General features: G+C 45.9%; 1 protein-coding gene across 1 annotated transcript in view; it reads right to left on the bottom strand.

Moving 5' to 3' along the window:
- Positions 1 to 27,441, bottom strand: part of col9a3 (collagen, type IX, alpha 3) — a 131,305-nt gene that overhangs the window by 50,296 nt on the left and 53,568 nt on the right. Inside the window, exons 11-20 of the mRNA XM_080205207.1 lie at positions 26,915 to 26,971; positions 25,469 to 25,522; positions 25,261 to 25,314; positions 19,937 to 19,990; positions 19,354 to 19,407; positions 11,874 to 11,927; positions 10,120 to 10,173; positions 8,515 to 8,568; positions 8,336 to 8,389; positions 4,208 to 4,252 (exon numbers count right to left, since the gene is read on the bottom strand). Of these exons, the coding sequence (XP_080061333.1) occupies positions 4,208 to 4,252; positions 8,336 to 8,389; positions 8,515 to 8,568; positions 10,120 to 10,173; positions 11,874 to 11,927; positions 19,354 to 19,407; positions 19,937 to 19,990; positions 25,261 to 25,314; positions 25,469 to 25,522; positions 26,915 to 26,971 (534 nt within the window). The remainder of the gene's footprint in view (positions 1 to 4,207; positions 4,253 to 8,335; positions 8,390 to 8,514; positions 8,569 to 10,119; positions 10,174 to 11,873; positions 11,928 to 19,353; positions 19,408 to 19,936; positions 19,991 to 25,260; positions 25,315 to 25,468; positions 25,523 to 26,914; positions 26,972 to 27,441) is intronic.

The raw sequence follows: 27,441 nt of genomic DNA, 5'->3' as shown, positions 1-27,441 counted from the left end.
ACAGAGTCACTGAGCAGAGACTGATAGCCAAGTTCCGCACACATGAGGACGGCCTCAACCATGATCTTGAGTTCATGTCACACTATCTGTAACCCCCATGACTTGCCTGGGCAAAATCTCACTAAGACAATACACATCTCTTTAATCTGTGCTTAACCCACTCTCCACTCACACTGTCTGTCCTTTTAAAACTTAATTACCTGTAAACATTATGTTGTAAATTGAGTTTGTGTCTTTATATGCCCTGTTTGTGAATCAAACTCCCACTCACCTGATGAAGGAGCAGCGAGTGCTCTGAAAGCTAGTGGCTTGTGTTACCAGATAAACCTGTTGGACTTTAACCTGATGTTGTGAGACTTACTCAGATTGCTTTGATTGGCAGACCTTCTGGTGCAGCTCAGGGAAAGAACAGTATTCTCTGGTCATACAGTTTCAGTAGATTCCTTTGTTGACATTTTTCAAGGACTGAAAAAGGAAACTTTTTTTACTTGACCCTGGTTATTTTGTTTAGCTGGAATAAGCTCAATGTGTGCACATTTTTGTTTTAGCTAAACTAATTAAGTGACAGCCGTTTGCTGGTTTATTCCTCAAGGCAACACCTTGACCAATCAGAGTCAAGCTGTATTGTTCGGCAGTTAACCGCCAGTCATCATCATTTGGTGCATTCTCCATGGCAACACCTCTACCAATCAGAGTCAACTGGCCAACCAATCATCACTCTTATCTAACAGTTTCAATTTATTATACCCCTTGATGGGAATTGTTGCGAAATGTCCTAATGAGTAGAAGATGAAAAGCTTTGACAAAAGAGTCTCTTTTTTCAGCAACACTCAGGTTACTATGTTGTCATTATGAATGTTTGGCAGTGTTTCAAAAGCTACAATTATCTCAGCAGGACATTCATAATTTTTTGACAGATAGAAGACAGGGGGATTCCTATGGAGATTATTTATATTGTTTTGCAGACGGCATTTGGTAAAGTCCTTTTTCAGAGACTCTCAGCTAAAGGTAAAGCCAGTGGAATTTAAGGTAAATTATTGAACTGATTAGGAAATTGGCTCTGGCTGTTTATTCAGAGCTGGGATAATGTACTCTCATTGGTGGGACGTGAATAGTGGTGTCTTGCAGGGATCTGTGTCAGTGCTCAAATATTCACCAATTTATTGATGATTTAGTTGATGAGATGGAAAGCCTCTTATTCAATTTGTCATTGATGTAAAGATAGGCAGCGTTGTGAGCAGTGTAGATAGAACCGTCAAATTATAGAAGTGAATGGACAAAACCGTGACAAATGGATGTCAACATAGGCAAGTATGATACCTTCTTTAAACATTTTGTTAAACGTATTTTTTCATGGGATGTGGGCATTGCTGGTAAGGTCAACATTTATTGCCCGTCTCTAATTGCCCCTGAACTGAGTGCCTTGCTGGGCCATTTCAGAGACCACATTCAGAGTCATGACTGTGTACCTGGGGGCACGTGCAGGTAAGGACAGCAGATTTCCTTCCCGAAAGGACATTAATGAACCAGATGGGTTTTTGCAATAATCAATAATGGTTTCACGGTCACTATAACTGAGACCAACTTCCAATTCCAGATTCATTGAATCTAAATTTCACCAGCTGCCCTGGTGGGATTTGAATCCACATCCCCAGAGCATTAACCCAGGATACAGGATGACTCGTCCAGTGATATTACCACCGAGCCACCATGTTAGGATGGCACACAGGGTCCGATTTTACCACTGCGTCATGCCAAAATGTGGTAAAGTTGGGCGTGAGGCCATTAACGTGATCTACGCCTGCGTCCGCGCAGACATCCAGTTTACCCAACAATGGCCGTGATCTGATTCGCGCGTGAAGTGGGTGCAACAGTATTTAAATTGAATTAATGGGCTGCCTCCCCAACTTTACCAGCAGTTCCCTCTTTACCATCGCGTTCGCCTGTCCCGATCCGGCACAAAACAGATTCGGCTCAACCAAAGTCTGTTGTGGGCGCTCCAGCTTCTGAAGAGGAAAGTTCAGAGCTTTCTGACTCAGATCGGGGGGGGGGCAAACCATTCTCTGGTTGGGTGGGGCGGGCGGAGGGAGGCCTGATCGTTCTTTGGTGGGGAAGGGGGGAGGTGGGGGAGGGAGGGGAGAGGCCAGGTCGTTGTCTGGTTTGGTGGGTGAGGGGGGGGAGGAAAGGGGCAGAGGGAGGCCAGGTTGTTGGCTGGTTGTGGGGGGGGGGGGTGGTGAGGGGGTGACCCGGTCATTCTCTCGGGTCTGGGGGGGAGGAGACAAGCCAGATTATTCTCTGGTGAGGGGGAGGAGGGAGGACGGAGGCCAGATTGTTGTCTGGTGGGGGTGATGGAGGGTGGGGGGTTGAGGTCAGGGGGGCTCTGCTGCCACTCTGCAGTGATCGGTGAGAGGGGCAAGGGGGCAGGGGTTTGCGATGGTCTGGATGGAGTGGGATGGATAAGAGGGACAGTTATGTCCTGGGGGGGGGGGTGGGACGATGTCTGTGGGGGTCATCGCTCCCACTTTTTGCTCCCCAGCTGCTTTATTTGCTTTTTGCGACTCGGGAGCGATGTGACGGGGGCGGGTTTCTCATTTTTCTTTCTCACTGAGCATGTGCAGTTCAGATCTCCAATCATTTCGGGCGTGTGAAGCCCCGCCCACAGCGCGATTCAGGTTCGCGTTGTTTTTTCAGGCTGAGTGCGTATGGGGGCGGCTGAGAGCAGGATCTCCAGCTCGGATCTGAACTGCGCCCAGGTCCAGCAGTTAGAATCAAAATGGTAAGATCAGACCCACAGGCTGGGATTTTACAGCCTTGCTCGTCACAGATCCATAAAATCCCACCCGAGGTCAACGGACCTTCCCATTCTCCACCCCTCGCCCGCTCCGATTCCCGTAACGGATGGGCTGGTAAAATTCCGGCCAGTCTATAGAGGGCTACGGACAGGTTAGGTGAATGGGCAAAAATTTGGCACCTGGAATATAATGAAGGAAAATATGAAATTCTACAGTTTGGTGGGAAGGATAAAGGAACTGAATTTTATTTAAATGGAGAAAGGCTGCAGAAAGCTGTGGCTCAGAGGGATTTGGGGGTCCTCATATATAAATTACAAAAGGCTAGCATCCAAATTCAGCAGGTGATAGGGAAGGGAAATGAAATGTTAGCCTTTATTTCAGGGGGAATGGAGGATAAAAGTAGGGAAGTCTTGATAAAACAATAAAAAAAAGCCCCGGTTACACCATATCATTGCTGTATCCAATCAATGACTTTGGTCACTTTATCTAAAGAAAGATATCCTGGCATTGGAGGCAGTCCAGAGAAGGTTCACTAGGCTGATCCCGGGTGTGGAGGGAGTTCCTTAGGAGGAGAGATTGAGGAGGGTGGGCCTGTACTCATTGGAGTTTAGGAGAATGAGAGGCAATCTCATTGAGGCATTTGGGATTCTCAGGGGTTTGATAGGGTTGATGCTGAGAGGTTGTTTCCCCTTGTGGGAAAGTCTAGGACCAGAGGGCAGAATCTCAGAGTTAGTGGTTGCTCACTTAAGACAGATGAGGAGGAGTTTCCTCTCTCTGAGGGGAGTGAATCTGTGGAATTCTTTACTGCAGAGGGCTGTAGAGGCTGCGTTGTTAGTTATGTTCAAAGCTGAGACAGACAGATTTGTAATCAGTAAGGGGATCCAGGGTTATGGGGGTAAAGTGTTGAGGATCAATATCAGATCTGTCACGATCTCACTGAATGACAGACCAGACTCAATGGGCCGAGTGGCCTGCTGCTGCTCCCACATCTTATGGTCTTCTGCCTCTGAATGATGAAAAGCTAAAAACAGGAGACGTCCGAGGAGATTTGGGGGGAGATCGTGGGTGGGGTGGGGTGGGGTGGGGTGGGGTGGTGGGGGAGGTGTAAGGGGGTGGGTATGGTACGTAGATCATTAGAACATCATGATCTGGTGCAGTAAATAATCAAAAAGCTGAATGGGATTCTGCCCTTTATATTTACAGGACAAGAGCACAGTTAGAAAAGGAATGTCACCAAACCAACCCACAACCCAGTTCCATTCCTAGCTGATTAGTTGAAGATTGACCCCAGCAGTTAATGCTGTGTATATCGCTCAGTGACCAGCGCATTGTGTCTGGGGTTTAATGACAACATTAAATGGGATAGGAGCCTGTGCTGTATCCAACCAATGACTGTGCTCGATGGGGCTACTTACCTGTTGACCACCGGCTCCTTCTGGTCCTGGCTTCCCGGGCAATCCCTAAAACATGGGAGGAAAACACTTCATTAAATCGAACATGTTCAGGGGCAGCCTCCTTATAAACACCGTGAATACAGAACACAGGGATGCAAGTCCTGACCTTGGGTTCAATGATGTTGGATATTTCATCTGTCAGTTGAACAGCCCAATCTGTTTTGTTTGGTTTCTACTCACTATCCTGAGTTGGAAATACACCATCATTCCTTCACTGTTATTGGAGTAAAAATCCAGGAACCCCCTCCCTAACAGCACTGTGGGTGTACCAACACCGCAGGGACTGCGGAGGTTCAAGAAAGCAGCTCACTACCACCTTCTCAAGGGCAGTTAGAGATGGGCAATAAATGCTGGCATTGCCAGCTACTCCCATCCTTAAAGAAGTGAAACTGGACGGACCACCTGCCATCAACCTCAGCACTGGAAAAGACAAGCAGCCCTGTCTACCCTGTAAAGTCCTCCTTACTAACATCTGGGGGCTCATGCCAAAATTGGGAGAGTTGTCTCACAGACTAGTCAAGCAACAGCCTGACATAGTCATTCTCACGGAATAAAACCTTACAGGTAACACCCCAGACACCACCATTACCATCCCTGGATATGTCCTGTCCCACCGGCTGGACAGACCCTGCAGAGGAGGTGGCACAGTGGTATACACTGTGGGAGGGAGTTGCCCTGGGAGTCCTTAACATTGACTCCAGACTCCATGAAGTCTCATGGCTTCAGGTTAAACATGGACAAGGAAACATCTTACTGGTTACCACGTATCATCCTCCTTCTGCTGATGAATCAGGATTCCTCCGTGTTGAACAACACTTGGAGGAAGCACCGAGGATGGCAAGGGCGCAAAATGTATTCTAGATGGAGGACTTCAATGTCCACCACCAACAGTAGCTCAGCAGCAGCATTACTGATCGAGCTGGTTGTGTCCTGAAGCATATAACTGTTAGATTGGACCTGCAACAGGTGGTGGAGAAACCAGCAAGAGGCAAAAATATACCTGATCTCATTCTGACCAACCTGCTGGCTGCAGATGCGTCTGTCCGTGACAGTACCAGTAAGAGTGACCAGCGCACAGTCCTTATGGAGATGAAGTCCCGTCTTCACATTGAGAATAACTTCCATAGTGTTGTATGGCACTATCACCATGCTAAATGGGACAGAATTCAAACCGAGCTAGCAACTCGAGACTGGGCCTCCATGAGGCGCTGTGGGCCAAGAACAGCAGTGGGATTGTACTGCAACACAATCTGCAACCTCATGGCCTGGCATATCCCCCACTCAATCATTACCAGGGGATCAACCCTGGTTCAACGGAGAATACAGGAGGGCATGCCAGGAGCAGCACCAAGCAGACCTACAAATGAGCTGCCAACCTGGTGAAGCTGCCACACAGGATTACTTGCAAATCAAACAGCATAAACAGGAAGTGATGGAGCTAAGCGATCCCACAACCAACAGATCAGACCTAAGCTCTGCAGTCCTGCCACACCCAATCGTGAATGGTGATGGACAATTAAACAGCTCACTGGAGGATGCAGGTCAACAAATATCCCCGTCCTCAATGATGGAGGAGCCCAGCACATCAGTGCAAAAGTTAAGGCTGGAGTACTCGCAGCAATCTTCAGCCCAAAGTGCCAAGTAGATGATCCATCTCGGACTTCTCTAGTAGCCCCCAACATCTCAGATCCCAGTCTCCAGTCAATTTGATTCACTCCATGTGATATCAAGAAATGGTTGGAGCCACTGGATACAGCAAAGGAAATAGGCTCTGATAACATTCCGGCAATAGCACTGAAGACTCGTCTTCCAGAACTTGCTGCTCCCCTAGCCAAGCTCCTCCAGCACAGATACAACACTGGCATCTACCCAATAATGAGGACAATTGCCCAGATATGTCCTGTACACAAAAAGCAGGACAAATGGGGTGTGGGGCAGTACAGAATTAAAGGTTATGGGGAAAAAGTGGGAAAGTGGAACTGAGCCACTTCAGATCAGCCATGATCTTATTGAATGGCGGGGCAGGCTCGAGGGGCTGGATGGCCGACTCCTGCTCCTATTTCTTATGTTCTTATTACGGTAGCACAGTGGTTAGCGCTGCTGCCTCACAGCTCCAGGGACCTGGGTTCGATTCCCGGCTCGGGTCACTGTCTGTGTGGATTTTGCACATTCTCCTCGTGTCTGCATGGGTTTCCTCCAGGTGCTCTGGTTTCTTCCCACAGTCCAAAGATGCGCAGGTTAGGTTGATTGGCGATGCTAAAATTGCCCATTAGTCTCCTGAGATGCGTAGGTTAAAGGGATTAGTGGGCAAATGTGTAGGGATATGGGAGTAGGGCCTGGGTGGGATTGTGGTCAGTGCAGACTCGATGGGCCGAATGGCCTCTTTCTGCACTGTAGGTTTTCTATGAAATCCAACCCAACCAATTCAGTCTACTTTGAATCATCAGTAAAGTGATGGAAGGGGTCATTGACAGCGCTATCAAACAGCCCCTGCTCAGTGATGCCCAGTTTGGGTTTCACCAGGGGGTCACTCAGCTCCTGACCTCATTCCAACCTTGGTTCAAACATGGACAAAAGAGCTGAATTGTAGAGGTGAGGTGAGAGTGACAGCCCTCGACATCAGGGCTACATTCAACTGAGTGTGGCATCAAGGAGCCCAGGTAAAACTGGCATCAATGGGTATCAGGGTCAAACTCTCCACTGGGTGGAGTCATACCTGGTAGATAGGAAGTTGGTTGCGGTTGTGGAGGGTCAGTCACCTCAGCTCCAGGACATCTCCACAGGAGTCCCTCAGGTAGTGTCCTGGGGTCAACAATCTTCAGCTGCTTCATCAATGACCTTCCCTCTGTCATAAGGTCAGAAGTGGGGATGTTCACCGATGATTGCACAATACTCAGCACCGTTCGCAACTCCTCAGATACTGAAGCAGTCCGTGTTCAAATACAAGATCTGGACAATACCCAGGTTTGGGCTGACAAATGGCAAATAACATTCTCACTGCATAAATGCCAGGCAATGACCACCACAAATAAGAGAAAGTCTAACCACCGCCCCTTGACATTCAATGATGTTACCATCACTGATTCCCCCATTGTCAACATCCTTGGGGTTACCATTGACCCAAAAATGTGGACACACCACATAAACACAGTGACTACAAGAGCAGGTCAGAGGCTGGGAATACTGTGGTGAGTAACTCATTTCCTGAATCCCCAGAGCCTTTCCACCATCTACAAGGGACAAGTCAGGGGTGTGATGGAATGTTCCCCTCATGCCCGGATGGGTACAACGCCAACATCACTGAAGAAGTTTGACACCATCCAGGACAAAGCAGCCCACTTGATTGGCACCAAATCTATAAACATTCACTCTCTCCACCACCGACTCTCAGTAGCAGCAGTGTGTACTATCTATAAGATGCACAGCACCAAAGGTCCTTAGGCAGCACCTTCCAAACCCACAACCACTTCCATCTAGAAGGACAAGGGCGGCAGATACATGGGAACCTGCAAGTTTCCCTCCAAGCCAATCACCATCCTGACTTGGAAATAGATTGCCATTCCTTCACAGTCACTGGGTCAAAATCCTGGAATTCCATCCCTAACAGCATTGTGAGTCAACCCACAGAACATGGACTGCAGCAATTCAAGAAGGCAGCTCACCATCACCTTCTCAAGGGCAACTAGGGATGGGTAATAAATGCTGGCCCAGCCAGCGATACCCATGTCCCACAGATGAATAAAAATAAAACCACTCTTTTTACCCTTTGAGAAATAGTGGGGGAAGTAGGGGAAGGATTTCTGAGCTCTTTCTCAGCCCGTTGAACCTTGTCAGAAACACTTCTTCAGCGGCCAACAAGACATTGGACTCAGATCGGGAGCAGCTATCACTGTGCACAACCTCTCTAATGTGCTTACCCCAGCCCAGCGCGGCCATCTCCCACATCATCACAACCTCTCCCCCACATCTCATGAATGAATAAAACAAAATTGCACATTCCGCCATTGATCAGAGAGTGGGTAGCGGGTGGGGGTGGGGGTGGGGGGGGCAGGAGGGGGCAGTGCGGGGTGACGGGGGTAGAATACTTACAGGCTGCCCAACTGGACCTTTCTCACCAGGGGCTCCGTGTCGCCCAGGCTCACCCTGTGATACAAGAGAAACAATTCGGTGAACGAACTCCATCGCCTCCTGTTGTATTTTAAATGATCTTTTTTGTGAAATTAGCATCGAGGACGTTGATTTTTTTAGATTGAAAATTGTCCATTCACCTTTTCACCATTGATTCCTGGATTTCCGTCTCGTCCATCCCGGCCTGGAATTCCCTGAAATATTTCAGCACATTTTTTAAAAATCCAGAACCGTCTCAACTCAAAATTAGACCTAATTTTAAGTGTGTGAGGACTTAAAGTCTCTCAGTCAATGAACGCAGGGAAAGGTGTTAATGACTGACTAGCCTGGGGGCTTATATTATAAAGTTAAAAGTTTATTTATTAGTCACAAGTAAGGCTTACATTAACACTGCAATGAAGTTACTGTGAAATGTTTATCACTATGTGCTCTATTGTTAGGGCATTGCACAGGTGCAAGACTGTCTAGTCACTTAAGAACAGTGACCACATTATATTAGGAAGCAAAAGGAAATAGTTCGCAGGGACTGCGGCCGTGATCCTTCCTGCCGTTCCGTTGCAGCGCGGTCGGAGAATTTGGCGGCCAGTCAAATCTCCATTCACTGCTGCGAGACGGGAAAACCCCATTGGTGTGAACTGTGATAAGATTCCAGCCTTACAGCAACAAGTGGAGTGAGATTCTGCAGCAAGTGGGAGCTCGTACTGAACAAACGTACATTCTTTCCATGTACTGTAACATCTTTCATCATTTTCAGTGCGTTAAAAGCATTAAAAATATTCTCCCTCAATGTTAATACTGCCCAATGGCTGAAATAAAGGTTTTCACTGTTTAAACCCTTGAATCAGTTCATTCACATTTTCATTCTTCCACTTGTGAGAGAGGCTGGGATACGGGACCAAATTTACTCATAAATCCGCCAGGGAATTCAGGAGAAACTTCTTCACCCAGAGAGTAGTGAGTCTGGAACTCACTCCCACTGTGGGGTGGTGGAGGTGGATATTCTTAATAAATTTAAGGAGAATATACAAACACTTGACTGAAGAAGGGGGAAATGGAGGTGGTGAAGGTGGGGTGAGAGGATGGAAGATAAACCTTTGGGTTAAAGTGCCGGTGTCTGTAGATGCTATAAAATACTTAGTTATATCTGGTGCTGTATTCTGTCCCATATCAAACCCCCCATTCCCCTATTAACCTATACTGACCCCCAGTGCCATTCTGCTGCTGTCTCACCCTATTTTCCATGCAAACCTTTCCTCACTGATGTTTTGAGGGATATTTAGTCCAGGTGGGTTAATGATGATTGATGTGTTTGTATCCCAACATTTTCTGCTGGTAAGGATACTCAAAATATATTCATCAGCTAACCAAAGGGAGAGTAATAGGATCTGAGGAGAGGACCTTAACCCACTTTGTTCTTCAGAAAGAGACAGGTTTGACTTTTAATAGAAGTTAGAGGAAGTCCCATTGTATTCTATCAAGCCTGAGGCTCAATGGCAGGTTCCCTTCCCTCTAACCCTGCTTCGTCCCTACTCTAGCTCCAAATCCCAGCCAAAGTGTCCCCTACCAGCCCTTACTCAAAGCCACTGTTTTTGGGGTTTAACTCCTCCCCTGTGAGTTCAGAATAAAAAATCAGTCGGCATTTGAATGTGAACCTTTAACCTGTTCCTGACCTCCAGCCACTACGTAAGGGAAACAAATACAACCGGGAGCAACACTGAGCACGTGTGTGGGAATGAGGCACTTACCAGCTCGCCCTTGTGTCCCCCAACTCCAGGCAGCCCTCGGGGACCAATCTTCCCCTGGAGAAAGAACAGAGAGTCGATATCAAACCCCAGCACCGGGTCAGGATCACAATTAGCAGTAATTAAGAAGAGAAAGGTGGAAGGAAGAGGATTGCAGCTCCTTGGAAAACTCAACTGAGCCCAGTGAACCATTGCGGAATTCTGAGGCTTTCTCATGCCTTCAAGCCAGGGTTAGCTAACCAACTAGTTAATGCCCTCTGGTCTACAACTAAACTAAATACCTAGCCAGGTTTCTGAGTGAAGAACTCTTGCATAGAGTTTGTGATGAACCTAGTGTTGTCTTGTTTTCAAATCCCTCCATAGCTTTGCCCCTCTATATCTTTGCAATCATCTGCAGCCTGACACCTTTCTGAGATATCCTCTAGTCCTGGCTTCTGTGCATCCCTCCACAATGAGCAGTCTATTACCAAAACCTGGGCACTATCTGGCCTTGAGCCGACAAGTGGCCAATTAACATTCATACCACACAAGTGGCAGGCAATGACCATGTCCGGCAAGAGAGAATTTCACCATCTCCCCTCGACATTCAATGGCAATACTTTAACTGAATCCCCCACCATCGATTTCCTGATGTTACTATTAACCAGAAACTGAAATGGACTATTCATATCAACACAGCGGCTACCAGAGCAGGTCAGAGGCTGGGAATCCTGCAGTGAGTAACTCACCTCCTGACCCCCCAAAGCCTGTCCACCATCTACAAGGCACAAGTCAGGAGTCTGATGGAATACTCTCCACTTACCTGGGTGGCTGCAGCTCCAACAACACTCAAGAAGCTCGACACCATCCAGGGTTTATCAGCCCACCTGACTGGCACCCCTTTCCACAAACATTCACTCCCTCCACCATCGATACATAGAAGCAGCCGTGTGTACCAAATACAGGATGAGGTTCCTTAGGCAGCACCTTCTAAACCCATGACCACTACCATCTGGAAGGACAGGAGATATCTGGGAATATCAGCACCTGGAAGTTTCTCTCCAAGTCTCTCTTCCTCCAGGTATACTGCCGTTTCTTCACTGTTGCTGGGTCAAAATCCTCAAACTCCCTCCCTATCCCATTATGGGGTTCCCTACGCCACACGGACTGCAGTGGTTCAAGAAAGCAGCTCAGCACCACCTTCTTAAGGGCAATTTTAGGGATGGACAATAAGAAAAATGGTGGCGGTAATGCCTTCAGTCACCTTGGCCCCAAGCTCTGGAATTCCCTCCTATGCCTCTCTATCCTGCTTTCCTCTTCAAGAAACTCCTTAAAACTGACATTTTTGACTCGTCATTTGATAATCTGACCGAATATCTCCTTTGTAGAATTGGGGGGGGGGGGAGTTTTCCCATCCACGGAGCTGGCAGGGGGGGAGGGTTGGGGACCATTCAAAGTCCATTGACCTCAGGTGGGATTTTCCAGTCTGGGAGCTGATGGAAAATCTCAGCCTTGGTGTCATACTTTCCTTCATAGTGCTCCTGTAAAGAACTTTGGGACATTTCCTTACATTAAAAGATGCTATACAAATGTAACTTGTTGTTGATGAACAACCTTTGGGAAATTCTGAGGCTTTGAGGTCTATACAAAGGAACCAATGACTGATATTATTTATTTTCTTTGTATGTTGCCAATAACACAACAAATACATATAGAGTTCAAGGAATTGCAGAACAATATCAATATAAACATGGAAATAATCTCTGATCGTCACCTACCGGGCCCCCCTTTGTTCCTTGGAATCCAAAGTGTCCTTTTGGACCTTGATCCCCCTGTAATCAAACCAAACAGTTCAATAAACAATGGAGAATAAAACAACCTGTCCAGAATTGGAATATCACACCCCATCGCACATACTGGTTTGCCACACAAGTAACACTCCCAACTCTGTCTCCTTGGTGAATATTTCTGACTGATTCTGCCACCAATATTGAACAGGCCAGCTTTTTCCAGCAATGTTTCGGACGAGAAATCAGCAAGTTCCAGTTTTTAAAACTTTTACCCATCACAAGCCCCGATTTACCCATTTTTTGGGTTAAAATTGCCCCCCTTTTGTTTCAGAGTGTTTAATGGAGGTACATAGTGGACCTGGACGTTCGTTGTCTGAGTCCAAAGATGTGCGGGTTAGGTTGATTGGCCGTGCTAAATTGAGCCAAGTGTTAGGGGGAATAGCAGGGTAAATATGTGGGGTTACGGGGAATAGAGCCTGGGTGGGATTGTGGTCAGTGCAGACACGATGGGCCGAATGGTCTCATTCTGCACTCTAGGGGATTCTACGATTCTATAATATCCCTCCCATCAGAACTGAAAACCAAGAAGGTCAACAGGTATTGAAGTGAGATTGGGAATTAAAAGGGTGGAAATAAAAAGGAATAGATTGAATAGACAGGATAAACAGATTACTCTCTTCTCAGTTTGAATTAATGGATTTCATTGAATACTGGCTGCAATTTATAGCTCCAGGAGGTAAAGTACTCAAGATGTGATCATCAACCCATTTACCATTCAGCCTGACAATGTCCTTTACAGCGAATGTTGGACAAGGAGATGGACCACAGGTGCTGAGCCCCTGGGAACTGTCCACTGTGAACAGAAGCTGCTCCAACACCTGAGTCACTGTGAGATTAACCAGCAACTCACTCACATCCCCACTGCAGCAGATCACAGGTCCAGTGGGGCTTCTCAGGAACCCAGGAAAGTCACTCAGAAGTTTTTACTCTTTTGTCATTTAACCTCTGCTGCCCTTGACACTATCACTCAGCTTCCCTTTTCCTCATCCCTCATCCCTTTCCACTTCCTCAAAACCCATTACTTTCCTGTCCTTTCTCAGTACTGACAAAACGTTGAAGAATAATTACATTAACTCTGCTTCTTTCGCCACCCATTCTCCCTGACCTGCTAAATACTTCTATTTCAGATTTCCAGCATCTGCACCCCAGTGTGTTACTGAGCTGAGGTTTGTTGTTATTCAGATAGGTCAGAGACCAGGTCATGTTAAACAATCCTCTGCGCCCACTATCTCTCAAACTGTTCACTCATTCAGAAATATGGTCACATTTAATCCACTTTTCAGATTGTAAGTCAACACCGGTTTACAAAGAGATTAATGAATAAAATAAAAACTGGAAATGTGGTCATTACTGGGCGCACAGTGGTTAGCACTGCTGCCTCACAGCGTCAGGGACCTGGGTTCGATTCCTGGCTTGGGTCGTCTGTGTGGAGTTTGCACGTTCTCCCCGTGTCTGCGTGGGTTTCCTCCAGGTGCTCCAGTTTCCTCCCACAGTCCAAAGGTGTGCAGATTAGGTGCTAAATTGACCCTTAGTGTTAGCAGGATTAACTGGGGTAAGTATATGGCAATAGGGCCTGGGTGGGATTGTGGTCGGTGCAGATTTGATGGGCTGAATGTCCTTCTGCACTGTAGGGATTCTATAATAACCGAAACAAGAGGTTATTGCAGAAGGTCAGGGGACATGGAGTTGGGGGTAGGGTGTTAGCGTGGATAGAGGATTGGTTGTCAAATAGGAGGCAGAGAGTGGGGGTCAATGGGTGCTATTCGGATTGGCGGTTGGTGACTAGTGGAGTGCCCCAGGGGTCGGTGCTGGGGCCTCAGCTATTTACCATTTATATAGATGATCTGGAGGAGGGAACCGAGTGTAGGGTGTCGAAATTTGCTGATGACACCAAGATTGGTGGAACGGCAAATTGTGCGGAGGGTGTGGAGAGTCTGCAGAAGGATCTAGATAGGCTGGGCGAATGGGCCAGGAACTGGCAAATGGAATTTAATGTTGGCAAGTGTGAGGTGGTCCACTTTGGTAGGAATAATGGTAGGAAGGATTATTACTTACGGGGCGAAAAACTGCAGCAGGCGACGGTGCAGAGGGACCTCGGGGTCCTTGTGCATGAGTCGCAAAAACCCAGCCTACAGGTACAGCAGGTGGTCAGGAAGGCGAATGGGATGCTGGCCTTCATAGCGAGGGGGATTGAATATAAAAGTAGGGAGGTCTTGCTGCAGCTGTATAGGGCACTGGTGAGGCCGCAGCTGGAGTACTGTGTGCAGTTCTGGTCGCCGCACCTGCGCAAGGATATTTTGGCCTTGGAGGGAGTGCAGAGGAGGTTTACTAGGCTGATACCGGAGTTGAGGGGGTTGAACTATGAGGAAAGGCTGAATAAACTGGGCTTGTACTCGTTAGAGTTTAGAAGAATGAGGGGAGATCTCATTGAGACGTATAAGATGATGAAGGGGATGGATAGGATAGAGGTGGAGAGACTCTTCCCACTCAGAAAGGACAGCAGGACTAGGGGGCACAGCCTCAAGATAAGGGGGGGGGGGGGGCGCGGTTTAGAACGGAGTTGAGGAGGAACTTCTTCACCCAAAGGGTGGTGAATCTCTGGAATTCTCTGCCCGTTGAAGTGGTGGAGGCTGCCTCGCTGAATATATTTAAGACGCGGGTTGATAGGTTTTTGATAGGCGAGGGGATTAAGGGTTATGGGGAGAAAGCGGGAAAGTGGAACTGAGCCACAACAGATCAGCCATGATCTTATTGAATGGCGGGGCAGGCTCGAAGGGCTAGATGGCCTACTCCTGCTCCTATTTCTTATGTTCTTATGACTGAATATAACAACATAAAATCATAAAAAATAGGGGCAGTGTGATGATACTGGGCCTTTAGGAAATGTATTTTATGTCATGTTTCTGATCAAGGTGGTGTTTATGCTTCATCTCTGATTACAGTGCCAAATGTCTACAACTGGGAACCCACCTGCTGATACTGCAGAAGGTTAACTGCTTCCAATTATTGGAGGATTTGTTTTCATCTGTGCTATTGCAATATTGTTATTCGAAGAGTTGTTCCCTAGAGTTTTCAGAGTAGGATTTGATTAGGTTGATTAACAACAAGAAAATTGTGAGTGGGTGGAGCTAGGCTTACAGAGAGGGAAAAAGAGCAGGCAGTTGAAGTTTGAATTTGAAAAGAGCAGTAGCTCTTTCCCTCTCTCTCTTTCTGGGAATTGAAGTCTGGAACATGCGAGAAAATAGGTATTTTTCTCCAGAGGTCTGCAAAAGGCAAGAGGTGTTCTCTCCCTCTCTCTCCCACCGGAGTTCTGCCATGCGATGACACATTTTCCTCTGCAGGCTGCAGGCTGCAGGCTGCTGAGAGTCAGAAAATGGGTTTCTCTCTGTATCTCTGTCCAGAGAGATTAAAAAGTTGGAGGACTGGGAATTCATGTAAGCCTGTGTGTCTTGCTAACTAATTCTGAAGAAGAATTTATATCTATGGGGATATTGCTTAAATTGGAACTAATAGAGATAGTTATAAGAACATAAGAAATAGGACTATCTCTATTAGTTCCAATTTAAGCAATATCCCCATAGATATAAATTCTTCTTCAGAATTAGTTAGCAAGACACACAGGCTTACATAGTTTGCAGTTAAGAATTATACTTTGTGATGTTTAAATATTTCAATTGGTAAAAGTTATGCTAATCATTTTGTTATATTTTAACTGTGTTGTTAAATAAGGTTTGTTTTAATAAAAGCTTCCTAGTTGTCAATAGAATCATATCTGGAGTGAAACACCTTACCCTCACACTAATGCCAAAATCAAAAATAGTTGGGGTCTAGGCTAACTTCATAGTGTACCTTGGAGATTCTGATCTGGTCCCTAACAGCAGGAATATGTCCTTCGAGCTTGTTCCGCTATTCAATAAGATTGTGGCTGATCCAGATGTGGCCTTAACTCCACTTTCCTGCCTGTTCTCCATTACCTGTGGCTCCCTTGTTGATTGAAACTCTGTCCAACTGGGCCTTAAATGTATCCAATTACACAGCCTCCCTGCTCTCTGAGGAAGAGAATTCCAAAGACTAATGACCCTCGGAGAGAATAAAATCCTCCTCTAGGATGGGAGGAGGACCCATTATTTTTAAACTGTGCCTCCTAGTTCTAGATATCCCCATGAAGGGAAGTCTCCTCTCAGCATCAATGCTGTCAAACTTTCCCAGAATCGTGTACGCTGCAATAAGATCACTTCTCATTCTTCTAAATGCAACTGAATATGGGCTCAAACTGCTCAACATTTCCTCTCAAGATAACCACTTCATCCCAGGTATCAGCCTAGTGAACCTTCTCTGAACCACTGCCAGTGCAAATATATCCTTCATTAAGAAAACAAAAAAACTGCACAAAATACTGTGGATGTGATCTCACCAATACCCCGTACGGTTGTGGCAAAACCTCCCGACTTTTATACTCCATCCCGCTAGCAATAAAGGCTAATGTTTGTCTTCCTGAATATTTGCTGTACCTGCATGCTACCTTTTTATAATCCGTGCACAGGGACACCCAGATCCCTCTGCACTGCACAATTCTGCAGCCTCGCTTCACTTAAATTAAATTGTGCTGTCCTATTCCTCTTGTCAAAGTTGACAGACTCACATTTTCTCATATTACACTGCATGTGCCATCCATTCACTTCACCTATATCCATATCCTTCTGCAGTCTGTTTGGCCAGAATTTTCCTCACACCTTCCTTTCCTACCTATTTCCCTTGGTCCCTTCATCCAAGTCATTAACGTTGATTGAAAGTAGTTGAGGGCCCAGGAATAATCCCTGCGGAATTCCACCAGTTACCACCCTGAGAGTGATCTATTCATCCCAACATTCTATTTCCCGTTTGTCATTCCTCTACCCGTTTTGATAAAGCTCTTGGGGCTAACGGGATCAAGAGATACAGAGTCGGGGGGAGGAGGTGGGTGCGGAGGAGGCAGGATCAGGATATTGAATTTGATGATCAGCCATGATCAGATGAATGGTAGGACAGGCTCAAAGGGCTGAGTGGCCTTCTCCTGCTTCTAGTTTCTATGTTCCATGTTTAGTATATCACCCCCAACACGAGTTTTTATTTTGTGCAGTAATGTTTTACATGGCACCTGATCAAATGTCTTTTGGAAATTCAAATACACTACATCGACTGGTTCCCCTTTAACCATCCTGTTGGTTACAAACTCAAAGGACTCTGGCAAATTTGTCAAACGTTATTTCTCTTCCACAAAACCATGTTGACTCTGCCTGATTTTATGATAGAGCATTTTCCCAATGACAGATGTTAGGGTTAACTGGCCAATACTTTCTTGTTTCCTTTCTCGAATAGAGACCTTACATTTGCAGTTTTCCAATCCACTGGGATCTTCCAAAATGTCAGAAATTTTGGAATCAATATTAATGACTTGGATGAAGGGAGCAAAGAAAGTTTTGGAAAATCCATGATCTCTGCAGTCACTTTTTATCAAAGATCCCAAGGCCAAAATTTTACCGCCACGGGAATCGGAGCGGGCGAGGGGCAGATCATGAACAGATCCATTGACCTCATTTTATGATTTCAGTTCGAACGAGATCACAAATCACACCATAAAGGTCAGGCTATCAGAGCCAAGGACTTGTCAGCCTGAGTTACTTTTTCTCGAGTGATAGTAATAATTGTTCTAAGTTCTACCCTGTATTTTGCCACTTGATTTTCTATTATTTTTGGGATCCTCTTTGTGTCTTCAACAGTGGCAACAGATACAAAATATTTGCTCCAAGTCTCTGTCATTTCCTTGTTCCCATGGTTAATTCCCTTAGCCTCACCCTCTTAGAGGACCAATGTCTGCTTTAGCTATTCTTTTTATATACGTGAAGAGGCTTTTACTGTCTTTTTTTATCTTTTTTGCTACGTTTTTTTCCCTCTTGTTCTAATTTCCCCCTTCTTAGTAATTTTTCTTGGGTTCTAAACAAATTGTCCAATCTTCTGACCGACAACTAAATCCTGCAGCCTTGTAAGCTTTTCCTTCACTTTGATGCCATTCTTAATTTCATTAGTTAGTCACGGATGGTTTACCATTCTGGTAGAGCCTTTCTTTCTCACTGTATCTTCGTTGAGAGAGTTATGAATTTTTTTCCTTAAATGTCTGCCATTGCTTCTCTATGCTGGTATCTTTAAATCTATTTTTCCAGGCGACTTTAGCCAACTTTGCCTTCATACCCCTGTGAATGTCTTAATTTCAATTTAAGACACTAGTTTTGGACCCATATCTCTCACCCTGAAACTGAATGTGAACTCTTGTCATGTTGTGGTCACTCTTGTCTAGAGGATCCTTTACTATTAAATCATTAAATAATCCTGTCTCCTTCCGTAGAATCTCCACAGAGCAGAAGAGCTGAGGGAGCTGGGGCTTTTCTCTTTGGAGTGGAGGAGAATGAAAGGCGACTTAATAGAGGTTTATAAGATGATGAGGGGGATAGATAGAGCGGATGTTCAGAGACTATTTCCTCGGGTGGCTGTAGTTGTTACTAGGGGGCATAACTATAAGGTTCATGGTGGGAGATACAGGAGGGATGTCCGAGGGAGATTCTTTACACAGTGAGTGGTTGGGGTGTGGAATAGACTGCCTGCTGTGATAGTGGAGTCGGACACTTTAGGAACTTTCAAGTGGTTATTGGATAGGCACATGGAGCACTCCAGAATGATAGGGAGTGGGATAGACTGATCTTGGTTTTGGGCAAAGCTCGGCACAACATTGAGGGCCGAAGGGCCTGTACTGTGCTGTAATGTTCTATGTTTTATGTTCTAAGAGGTCATTTGGCCCATCGAGTCTGCACTGTCCCTCTGAAAGAGCATTCTACTGTGGCCCACTTCCCTACACTATCTCCCCAATCCCACACATTGATCATGGCCATCTTGATCACCTACACATCTTTAGACACTAAAGGGAAATTTTACATGGCCAACCCATCTACCCTGCTCATCTTTAAACTGTGGGGGGGAAACTGGAGCACCCAGAGGAAACCCACAGGGAGAACATGCAAACTTCACACAGACAAACACCCAAGGCTGGAATCAAACCCGGGTCCCTGGCGCTGTGAGGCAGCAGTGCTAACCCACTGCGCTGAGCCGGGAATCGAACCCAGGTCCCTGGCGCTGTGAGGCAGCAGTGCTAACCCACTGTGCCATCCCAGGTCTAATGTAGCCTGTCATCTGATTTGTCCCAGAAAATATTGTTCTAGGAAATTAGCCCATACAGAGTCTATGAACTCAAGAATTCTAAAACAACACAATTCCACTCCAATCCAATCTCTCAAAATTGATTCAATGGTTCTTAAGCTAATTAAAGAATTTAGAGAATTCAGTTGATTGTTGTGTAAGAATCAGATTTAATACTTACAACTTTCCCTGGGCGCCCAGGAGGTCCGACAGGTCCATAGAATCCAGTGGGACCCTACAGCAGGACAGGATAATTAGCATAAATAAAGTTAAAGGTTTACACTTAACACAATAGAGCAGAAGAGCCGTGAGAAAGTACAGCAATGGCATTGTCTGTCGATATTTACACACTATCGATCATCACCTGGTCAGGACATGCAGAGCTCCTTTCTACTGCGATGTGTTTGTTATCAGAACTGCCAGAGATACTTCACATCATTGCTCCCACAGAGGCAGCTATCTTTCCAGCTGCCTTGTTATAAATGCTTGTATCGCATCCCCCATCTCACAAACCTCTCCATCTCTCGGTCCCTCCCTTAAATCCACCTCTTACAACAAGTGCTTGGTCACCTGGACAGAAACCTCCCATTTTAGCTCAGTATCAGTGCTCTGTCTGACTGATGTTCCTGTGAAGTTCACTGGGAAATTACTCGACAATCTCGGCTCGGTCTCAATGCAATAGCTGAATGAGTGTCGCAGAGCTGATAAAGTTGACAAGGAGAGGTGTCAGTGCGGAGAAGTGTTTAATCCGGCTGTTCACTTACTCTGTCACCAGGAACTCCAGGGACACCTGGCAGTCCTCTCAATCCGCGTGGACCCTGCAGAGTGAACAGAGCAGTCAGATATAAAACCCACTCCTCACAATCCAACCCAATACATTCAAGCATTTTAGCAACATGGTAATGCTTGTCCCAGACTGACTGTTTTTAACAATGTGAATAATTCTCAGGATAATGTCAGCTGTTACTGTCATATCTTATTTTGGAGTGCCCCAGGGGTCAGTGCTGGGGCCTCAGCTATTTACCATTTATATAGATGATCTGGAGGAGGGAACCGAGTGTAGGGTGTCGAAATTTGCTGATGACACCAAGATTGGAGGAACGGCAAATTGTGCGGAGGGTGTGGAGAGTCTGCAGAAGGATCTAGATAGGCTGGGCGAATGGGCCAGGAAATGGCAAATGGAATTTAATGTTGGCAAATGTGAGGTGGTCCACTTTGGTAGGAAGAATGGTAGGAAGGACTATTACTTACGTGGCGAAAAACTGCAGCATGCGACGGTGCAGAGGGACCTCGGGGTCCTTGTGCATGAGTCGCAAAAACCCAGCTTGCAGGTGCAGCAGGTGGTCAGGAAGGCGAATGGGATGCTGGCCTTCATAGCGAGGGGGATTGAATATAAAAGTAGGGAGGTCTTGCTGCAGCTGTATAGGGCATTGGTGAGGCCGCAGCTGGAGTACTGTGTGCAGTTTTGGGCACCGCACCTGCGCAAAGATATTTTGGCCTTGGAGGGAGTGCAGAGGAGGTTTACTAGGCTGATACCGGAGTTGAGGGGGTTGAGCTATGAGGAGAGGCTGAATAAACTGGGCTTGTACTCGTTAGAGTTTAGAAGAATGAGGGGAGATCTCATTGAGACTTATAAGATGATGAATGGGATGGATAGGATAGAGGTGGAGAGACTCTTCCCGCTCAAAAAAGACAGTAGGACTAGGGGGCACAGCCTCAAGATAAAGGGGGGGACGGTTTAGAACGGAGTTGAGAAGGAACTTCTTCACTCAAAGGGTGGTGAATCTCTGGAATTCTCTGCCCGTTGAAGTGGTGGAGGCTACCTCGCTAAATATTTTTAAGACACGGGTTGATAGGTTTTTGATAAGCGAGGGGATTAAGGGTTATGGGGAGAGGGCGGGAAAGTGGAACTGAGCAGCGACAGATCAGCCATGATCTTATTGAATGGCGGGGCAGGCTCGAAGGGCTAGATGGCCTACTCCTGCTCCTATTTCTTATGTTCTTATGTAATTTGTCCCACTAAACTTTGTATATTAATGAGTGACAGTGACTCTGTGTCCTGTTTCTGAACCACAATGGAAAGGGTTTGAGCTCCAGGGAAAAGGACTGGAGACCAGACTCAGGTCTCTAAATACTGAGCTGATATCTGGCAGGAGCCTGGCTACCCAGACAAAGAACATAAGGACACAAGAAATAGGAGCAGGAGTAGGCCATCTAGCCCTTCGAGCCTGCCCCGCCATTCAATAAGATCATGGCTGATCTGAAGTGGATCAGTTCACTTTCCCGCTTTCTCCCCATAACCCTTAACTCCCTTGTCTGTCAGAATATTCCCTTGTCGATCAGAAAGTTCCCTTGTCTATCAGAGGGAAGATAAGGGAAGGGAACACAGGGAACACAGCCAAGGGAATAGTCAAGGGAACACAGCCAAGGGAACACAGCTTTTGAAACGGTTTGGTTTGAGCCACACTCCCTTTGCCCTTGGGGAATGTGGAACACTGACTCCAAATAGAGATCCTGGTGGGGGGGGGGGGAGATCTCATGTCTGATGCGGGTGGGGGGGGTCCTTGCTGCCATTGTTAACACACCCTCGCCCGAAGCTGCTGGGACAGCAGTGGCTCAGTGCATTGCACTGTCATGCTGAAGTAGGATGGTTGGGGGTTCAAATCCCACTCCAGCAGCTTCTACATATAGATACAAGCTAACACACCCAGTGACAGAGTGCTGCACTGTCAACAGTGCCATCTTTGGGAGGAGACATTAAATCGAGTGCCCTCTGCCACCAATTCACATTTGACAAAATTGTTTCATCTTTTTGTAACTAGCAGGATAGATAAAGGGGAGCCAGTAGATGTGATATATATAAGTTTCCAAAGGGCATAAATCAGGTGCCACACAAAATGATCATGTGCAAGATAAGGACTCATGTAGTAGGGGTAATATATGAGCGTGGTTGGAAGATTGGCTAATGGACAGGAAGCAGGAAGTAGGATAAGTGGAATCCATAAGGGTCAGTGCTGGAGTCTCAGCTATTTCCAATCTATATCAATGACTTTGACAAAACAACAGAGAATAATGCTATTAAGTTTGCTGATAATATAAAGTTATTGGATTTGTGGCTACGAGACAGTTACAGAGACTAAAGAGATATCGACAGATTAAGTGAGTGAAAAACAAGGTGGCAGATAGAGAATAATTTTAGGAAGTGGGAGGTTATTCATTTTGCTTGTAAGAATAGGGAAACAAAATATTTTTATAAAAGGAATGAAACTTTTGCAGAGAGACTTGGGCGTATAAATGGGACACCAGGGGTGAACATGCCGGCAAAGGAAGCAATTAGGAAGGAAAGTGATATCCATTGCAAGGGATTGGAATGTGATTGCACAGAGTTTTGGTGAGACCGCACTCAGTGTACTGTTTTGGTTTCTATATTTAAGGAAGACCTTATTGAAGTGCAGGAAAGATCTAATTGATGGTTAGTGGGATGAGAGGATTATCCCATGACGAAAGATTGAGTAAATTCAGTTAATATTCTTGGTCACGTACACTCTACATTGTAATGACTTGAACAAGACTCACAATGTAAACCTCTTAGAATATGAGTTCTTCTATTCCGGCAGTAATAGCTTATCCAATCAGGGAGCCATGCCTGTGTATATGATGTAGAGTGTCAGGGTTATTGGCACTCGGGGTTTACACTCTGTGTGAGGAAGTACCTGTCTGAGTGTTGCTGACTATGTAAGTAAGTGTAAGTTATGTGAAGGGACGCTGGCCTTGGAGGAATTATTTCACTACACTTCTCTCATTACAAGAGTGAGTGGTGATCTTCTTTCAATGTACAAGATTATTTATCAAGAGATTTGACAGGGTTGACACGGAGAGGCTGCAGCCCCTGGCTGGAGAATATAAAACAGGGCCTTAGGATAAAGGTTCAATCGTTTAGGACAGAGATGAAGAGAAATTTCTGCACTCAAAGCATTGTGAGTATTTGGAGTTGTCCGCTCCGGAGGGGTTGTGAATCATTGAGTATATTCAAGATATTTGATCTCTTACAGAATCAAGAAACGTGGAGATGGGCGGGATAGCAGTGCTGGAGTAGATCAGCCATGATTATATTGAGTGATGGAACAGTATCGACGGGCTGAATGGTCCTGTTCTCTCAGACAGATGGAAACAATTCCATGGCCACAATTCTGAGGAAAAGCAGGGGATTTATCCCTGGTATTTCAGTCAGTATTGGAGGAAGGTGGTGGTGTGGTGGTAATATCACTGGCCTAGTAACCCACAGGCACAGGGTAATGCTTTGGGTCATGGGTTCAAATCCCAACTCAGCAACCGGTGGAATTTAAATGAAAAGTTAGTCTCAGTAATGGTGACCATGGCAACTATTACCAATTGTGATAAAAACATTTGTTTCGTTCATGTCCTGTAGGGAAATAAATCTGCGGTCCTTACCCAGTCTGAATGCACGTGACAGACTGTTACATCTGGCTGATTCTTAACTGCCTTCTGAAACGACTGAGCAAGCCACTCCGTCCCGGGGCAACGAGGGGTGATGAGTTACTGGCCCAGCCAGCGACGGCCACATTCCACACAAGAATAATTTTAAAAAATCTCAGCCAATGTCCCTGAGACAGATTATCTGGGTTTATTACATCTGCAAATTGGCCACCATTCAAACAGCGACTTTGGCTCTTTCAAATATCCATGGAAGGCACGATATAAATACAAGGTATTGCTTTCTCTGGAAGAGGAACTGAGGGGTTTTTTTCTCTGCTGTGACACAAGTCAGCTTTCACTAGTTTGGATATAACCAAGAAATGCGTAGAAGCAGGAGGGTGAGTCAGGAGAAGACACTTCCCAAAAGGAATTGGGCACAAAAACAGATTTGATGCTGATTACAATCCTGACTGTTTATCATCCATTAAACCTCTGGCCAATGATACCCCCTTCTCCCTCCATCACCCTCTCAACTGTTGATGCCATTGAGTGGTTCTGTACAAGTCTCTATGTCCAGGACATTGTTGCTGGGTCTCCCATTAGGGTCTATACCTGCAGCTCATTGATATTCATTAGCTTCCAGTCTGGAATCACTGAGATTTTAAATTTCCATCCTCATGTGCAAAGCTGCTCTGGTCTCACCCTTCCTAGCTCTGTAAATTTGACAGTTCCAAATATTCACAGAAATTTCTCTTTGTCTCCGTCCTGAATGATTGACCCGTTATCCTGAGATCCTGTTCCAGATTCTCCAGCCAGGAGATGCAAACTCTCAGTGTCAAACCCTATCAGATCCCTTCAGAATCTTGTATGTTTCTTCCAATGAGAGACGGGTAGAGTGTACATGACCCAAGTTACTCAGCCTTTCATCATAGGAGAGCTCTCACATCCCATTCCAGCCCTACAACCCTTTCAATGATCAACACTCCTCCAATTCTGCCCTTCTGTCCAATCCCGATTGTCATCGCTCCACCCCTGGTGTCCAAGCTTCAGCTGCTTAGGCTGCAAGACCTGGAATTTCCTCCTGAATCGCTCCAGCTCGCCACCTCTCTTCCTGCTTCTTCAAACCCAGACCTTGGAACAAGATTTTGGTCACCTGTCCTATCTCCTTGTGGCGATTGGTGACAAATTTTCACTGATAATGTTTCTGTGATAAGCCATGGGATATTTTTACTCGCTTAAAGGTGCTATATAAAAGCAGTTGTTGTTATAGACACCGGCTCAGAATGAAGACACTGGCCAGGACAGGGGGAAAATTGCCCACTCTCCTGTCTCACTTCCCTGTTTGTAGAGTAACCTCAAAAAAGGATCTGGGTCAATGGGGTTTGTGAATCTGCAGGGAGAAACCCCCAGAAGATCAAAGGAGGGCAGCAGACGTGACATTATTTCCCCACATGACAATCATCAGGATTGAGTGTCCAAGGTGAAGAACTCTCACACCTGGATCAGGAAATTTAACCAGCACAACACTGAGTGCAGGCTGAAAATCAGACTTATTCCTGCTGCCTAGCCAGTATCTTTGTGCAGTTTTGAGATAACAAAATGTTTCCCTCCCATCCTCCCGCCCTCCTCGCCCATTCCGAGCTGCTCTTACCTGTAATCCGATTGGTCCAGGAATACCTGACACACCTGGAGGCCCAAGATCACCCTGGAATTCCAAACAGTCCGTCATTAGAAGGTGTAGTTTCACAAGGAACAAACATTGCAGCAATAAATAATACACATCAAACAGCCAACAGAATCATTATCTTTAGATCTTTCATGCCTCCAGCTCTGTCTGATTGAAACTCCTGGTGATTTACCTTAGCGCCTCTTTTGCCAGGTTCTCCAGGCTCGCCTTTGTGTCCTGTGTGACCCTGGGAGAAAAGACCAAAATAATAATCAGAGTTACAGAGCCATTAAAACTGGAGATAGACCATCTACTGTCTTATGGTCATTATTCTCCATCTCTCACACCCCAAACATGACACTACTCGCTGGGGGGGCGGGGGCGGAGACGGGGGCGGGGGGAGGGGGGGCATCCCATTGGTATGGCGGCCTCTCCAACAATTCATCATCCCAGGAGACTGAGGCCACAACCGCTCCTTATGGTGGCAAATTCTGAGTTCTAAACATTCTCTGACTAAGGAAGTTACTCCTGAATTTCCTATTGGATTTATTGGTGAGTATCCCTAACTCCAGACTCCTCCACACACCGAGCAGGATTTTCTGCCCCAGGACCAGAAGACCCTGCCAATGGGAAAGGCTGGAAAACTTTGGCTACCATCTCTGTCTTCCCCTTCCCTGAATCCTCATTCAGGCGGAAGGTGGACACTGCCTCTTCAGCTGAACTCATTCTGTCACAGGACACCATTCCTTATCTCACCTTTCCCTTCATCCCACATTTAGACTTCCCAAACCTCACGCATGACTTCACCTCTCCAATTCTGTCCCGGTTTGATGAGGTTCTCACTGTGAGTCTTTCCCTCACCTCACGTTTCTCCATTTTATTTAAGCCAGCTGTCAGGTTGGAGTTTTGCACGGATCTGTGCCAGGCTGGGTGGCAGATCGGAGCCATGGTGACAGAGGAAGCAACAGGAGCAGGAATGGGTCACACAGATTGAACCCACTCTGCTGTTCAGTAGATCGTGGCTGATCCTCTATTATCCCCATTCCCTGTCCTATCCCCATATCCCTAATGTCCAAACATCGATCAATCTCAGTCTCCAATATGGCAAATGACTGAAGATCCAAAATTCTCCAGAAAACCAAAGATTCACAACTGTCTGAGTGAGGAAATGTCTCCTCCTCTCAGTCCGAAATGACTGGCCTCTCATACTGACACTAAGGTCCCTAATTCTAGATTTTCAGCTAGGGGGGAAACATATTTCCTCTCAAGACCTTTAAGAACTTTAAACATTGAGATCATCTCTCCATCTTCTAAACTCCAGAGACTATAGGGCTTTTTTACTCAACCCCCTGGCGAGTATATTCTCAGGATCTTTCTCTTCCTTGGTTCCTCCTCCCAGCCACTTCCTTTTGGTATTTTAATTGGGGAGTGAGGAGGGGCTTCATTTAAATCTAGAAGTTGAGGTTTTGTCCATAAGAATGTAACTGTGATAATCTGCAATGTGCTGGATTAACCGCAGAGATATTCCTGAGCTGAATTTCAACACAGACTCTCTCCCTGTTCTTCAGCTGTGCTCCAGCGGGAATTAACGGATGCCCAGGGAAACCGGAACTGATGTTTACACATTGCACCATCCTACCTTAAATCCTGGCATTCCCGGAGGGCCAGCGGGACCAGCAGGGCAGACAGCTGGGCACTAGAGAGAAATAAACCAATAGAAGATATTACCAATAACTATCAGAGATCAATCAGTATCAATATCAGCAATCATCAATATTAGTGACCAATCAACATCAGGGATCAATGAAGATCAAAAATCAATCAAAATGAATTATCAGTGACATCAACCAATCAATATCAGCAATCAAACCATATCAGTAAACAAGAAATATCACTGGTCAATCAATATGAACTGTCTATCAATTGACGATTTATATTCTTTGCCAGTGAATATCAGTAACCAATCGCCAGTCTTCTTATTTCCTAATAAGATACAGATAAGGTACAAAATAAGAAAGCAAATGGAATTTTGTCCTTCATTGCTGGAGGGATAGAGTTTAAAAACAGCGAGGTTATGTTGCAGCTGTATAAGGTGCTGGTGAGGCCACACCTGGAGTACTGTGGACAGTTTTGGTCTCCTTACTTGAGAAAGGATAAACTGGCACT

This window comes from Carcharhinus amblyrhynchos, chromosome 16 (genome assembly GCF_965287045.1).
Source record: "Carcharhinus amblyrhynchos chromosome 16, sCarAmb.v2.hapA, whole genome shotgun sequence".
NCBI lineage: Eukaryota > Metazoa > Chordata > Chondrichthyes > Carcharhiniformes > Carcharhinidae > Carcharhinus > Carcharhinus amblyrhynchos.
Note: the sequence above shows the minus strand (reverse complement) of the source record. Positions and strands in the feature narration are given on the sequence as shown.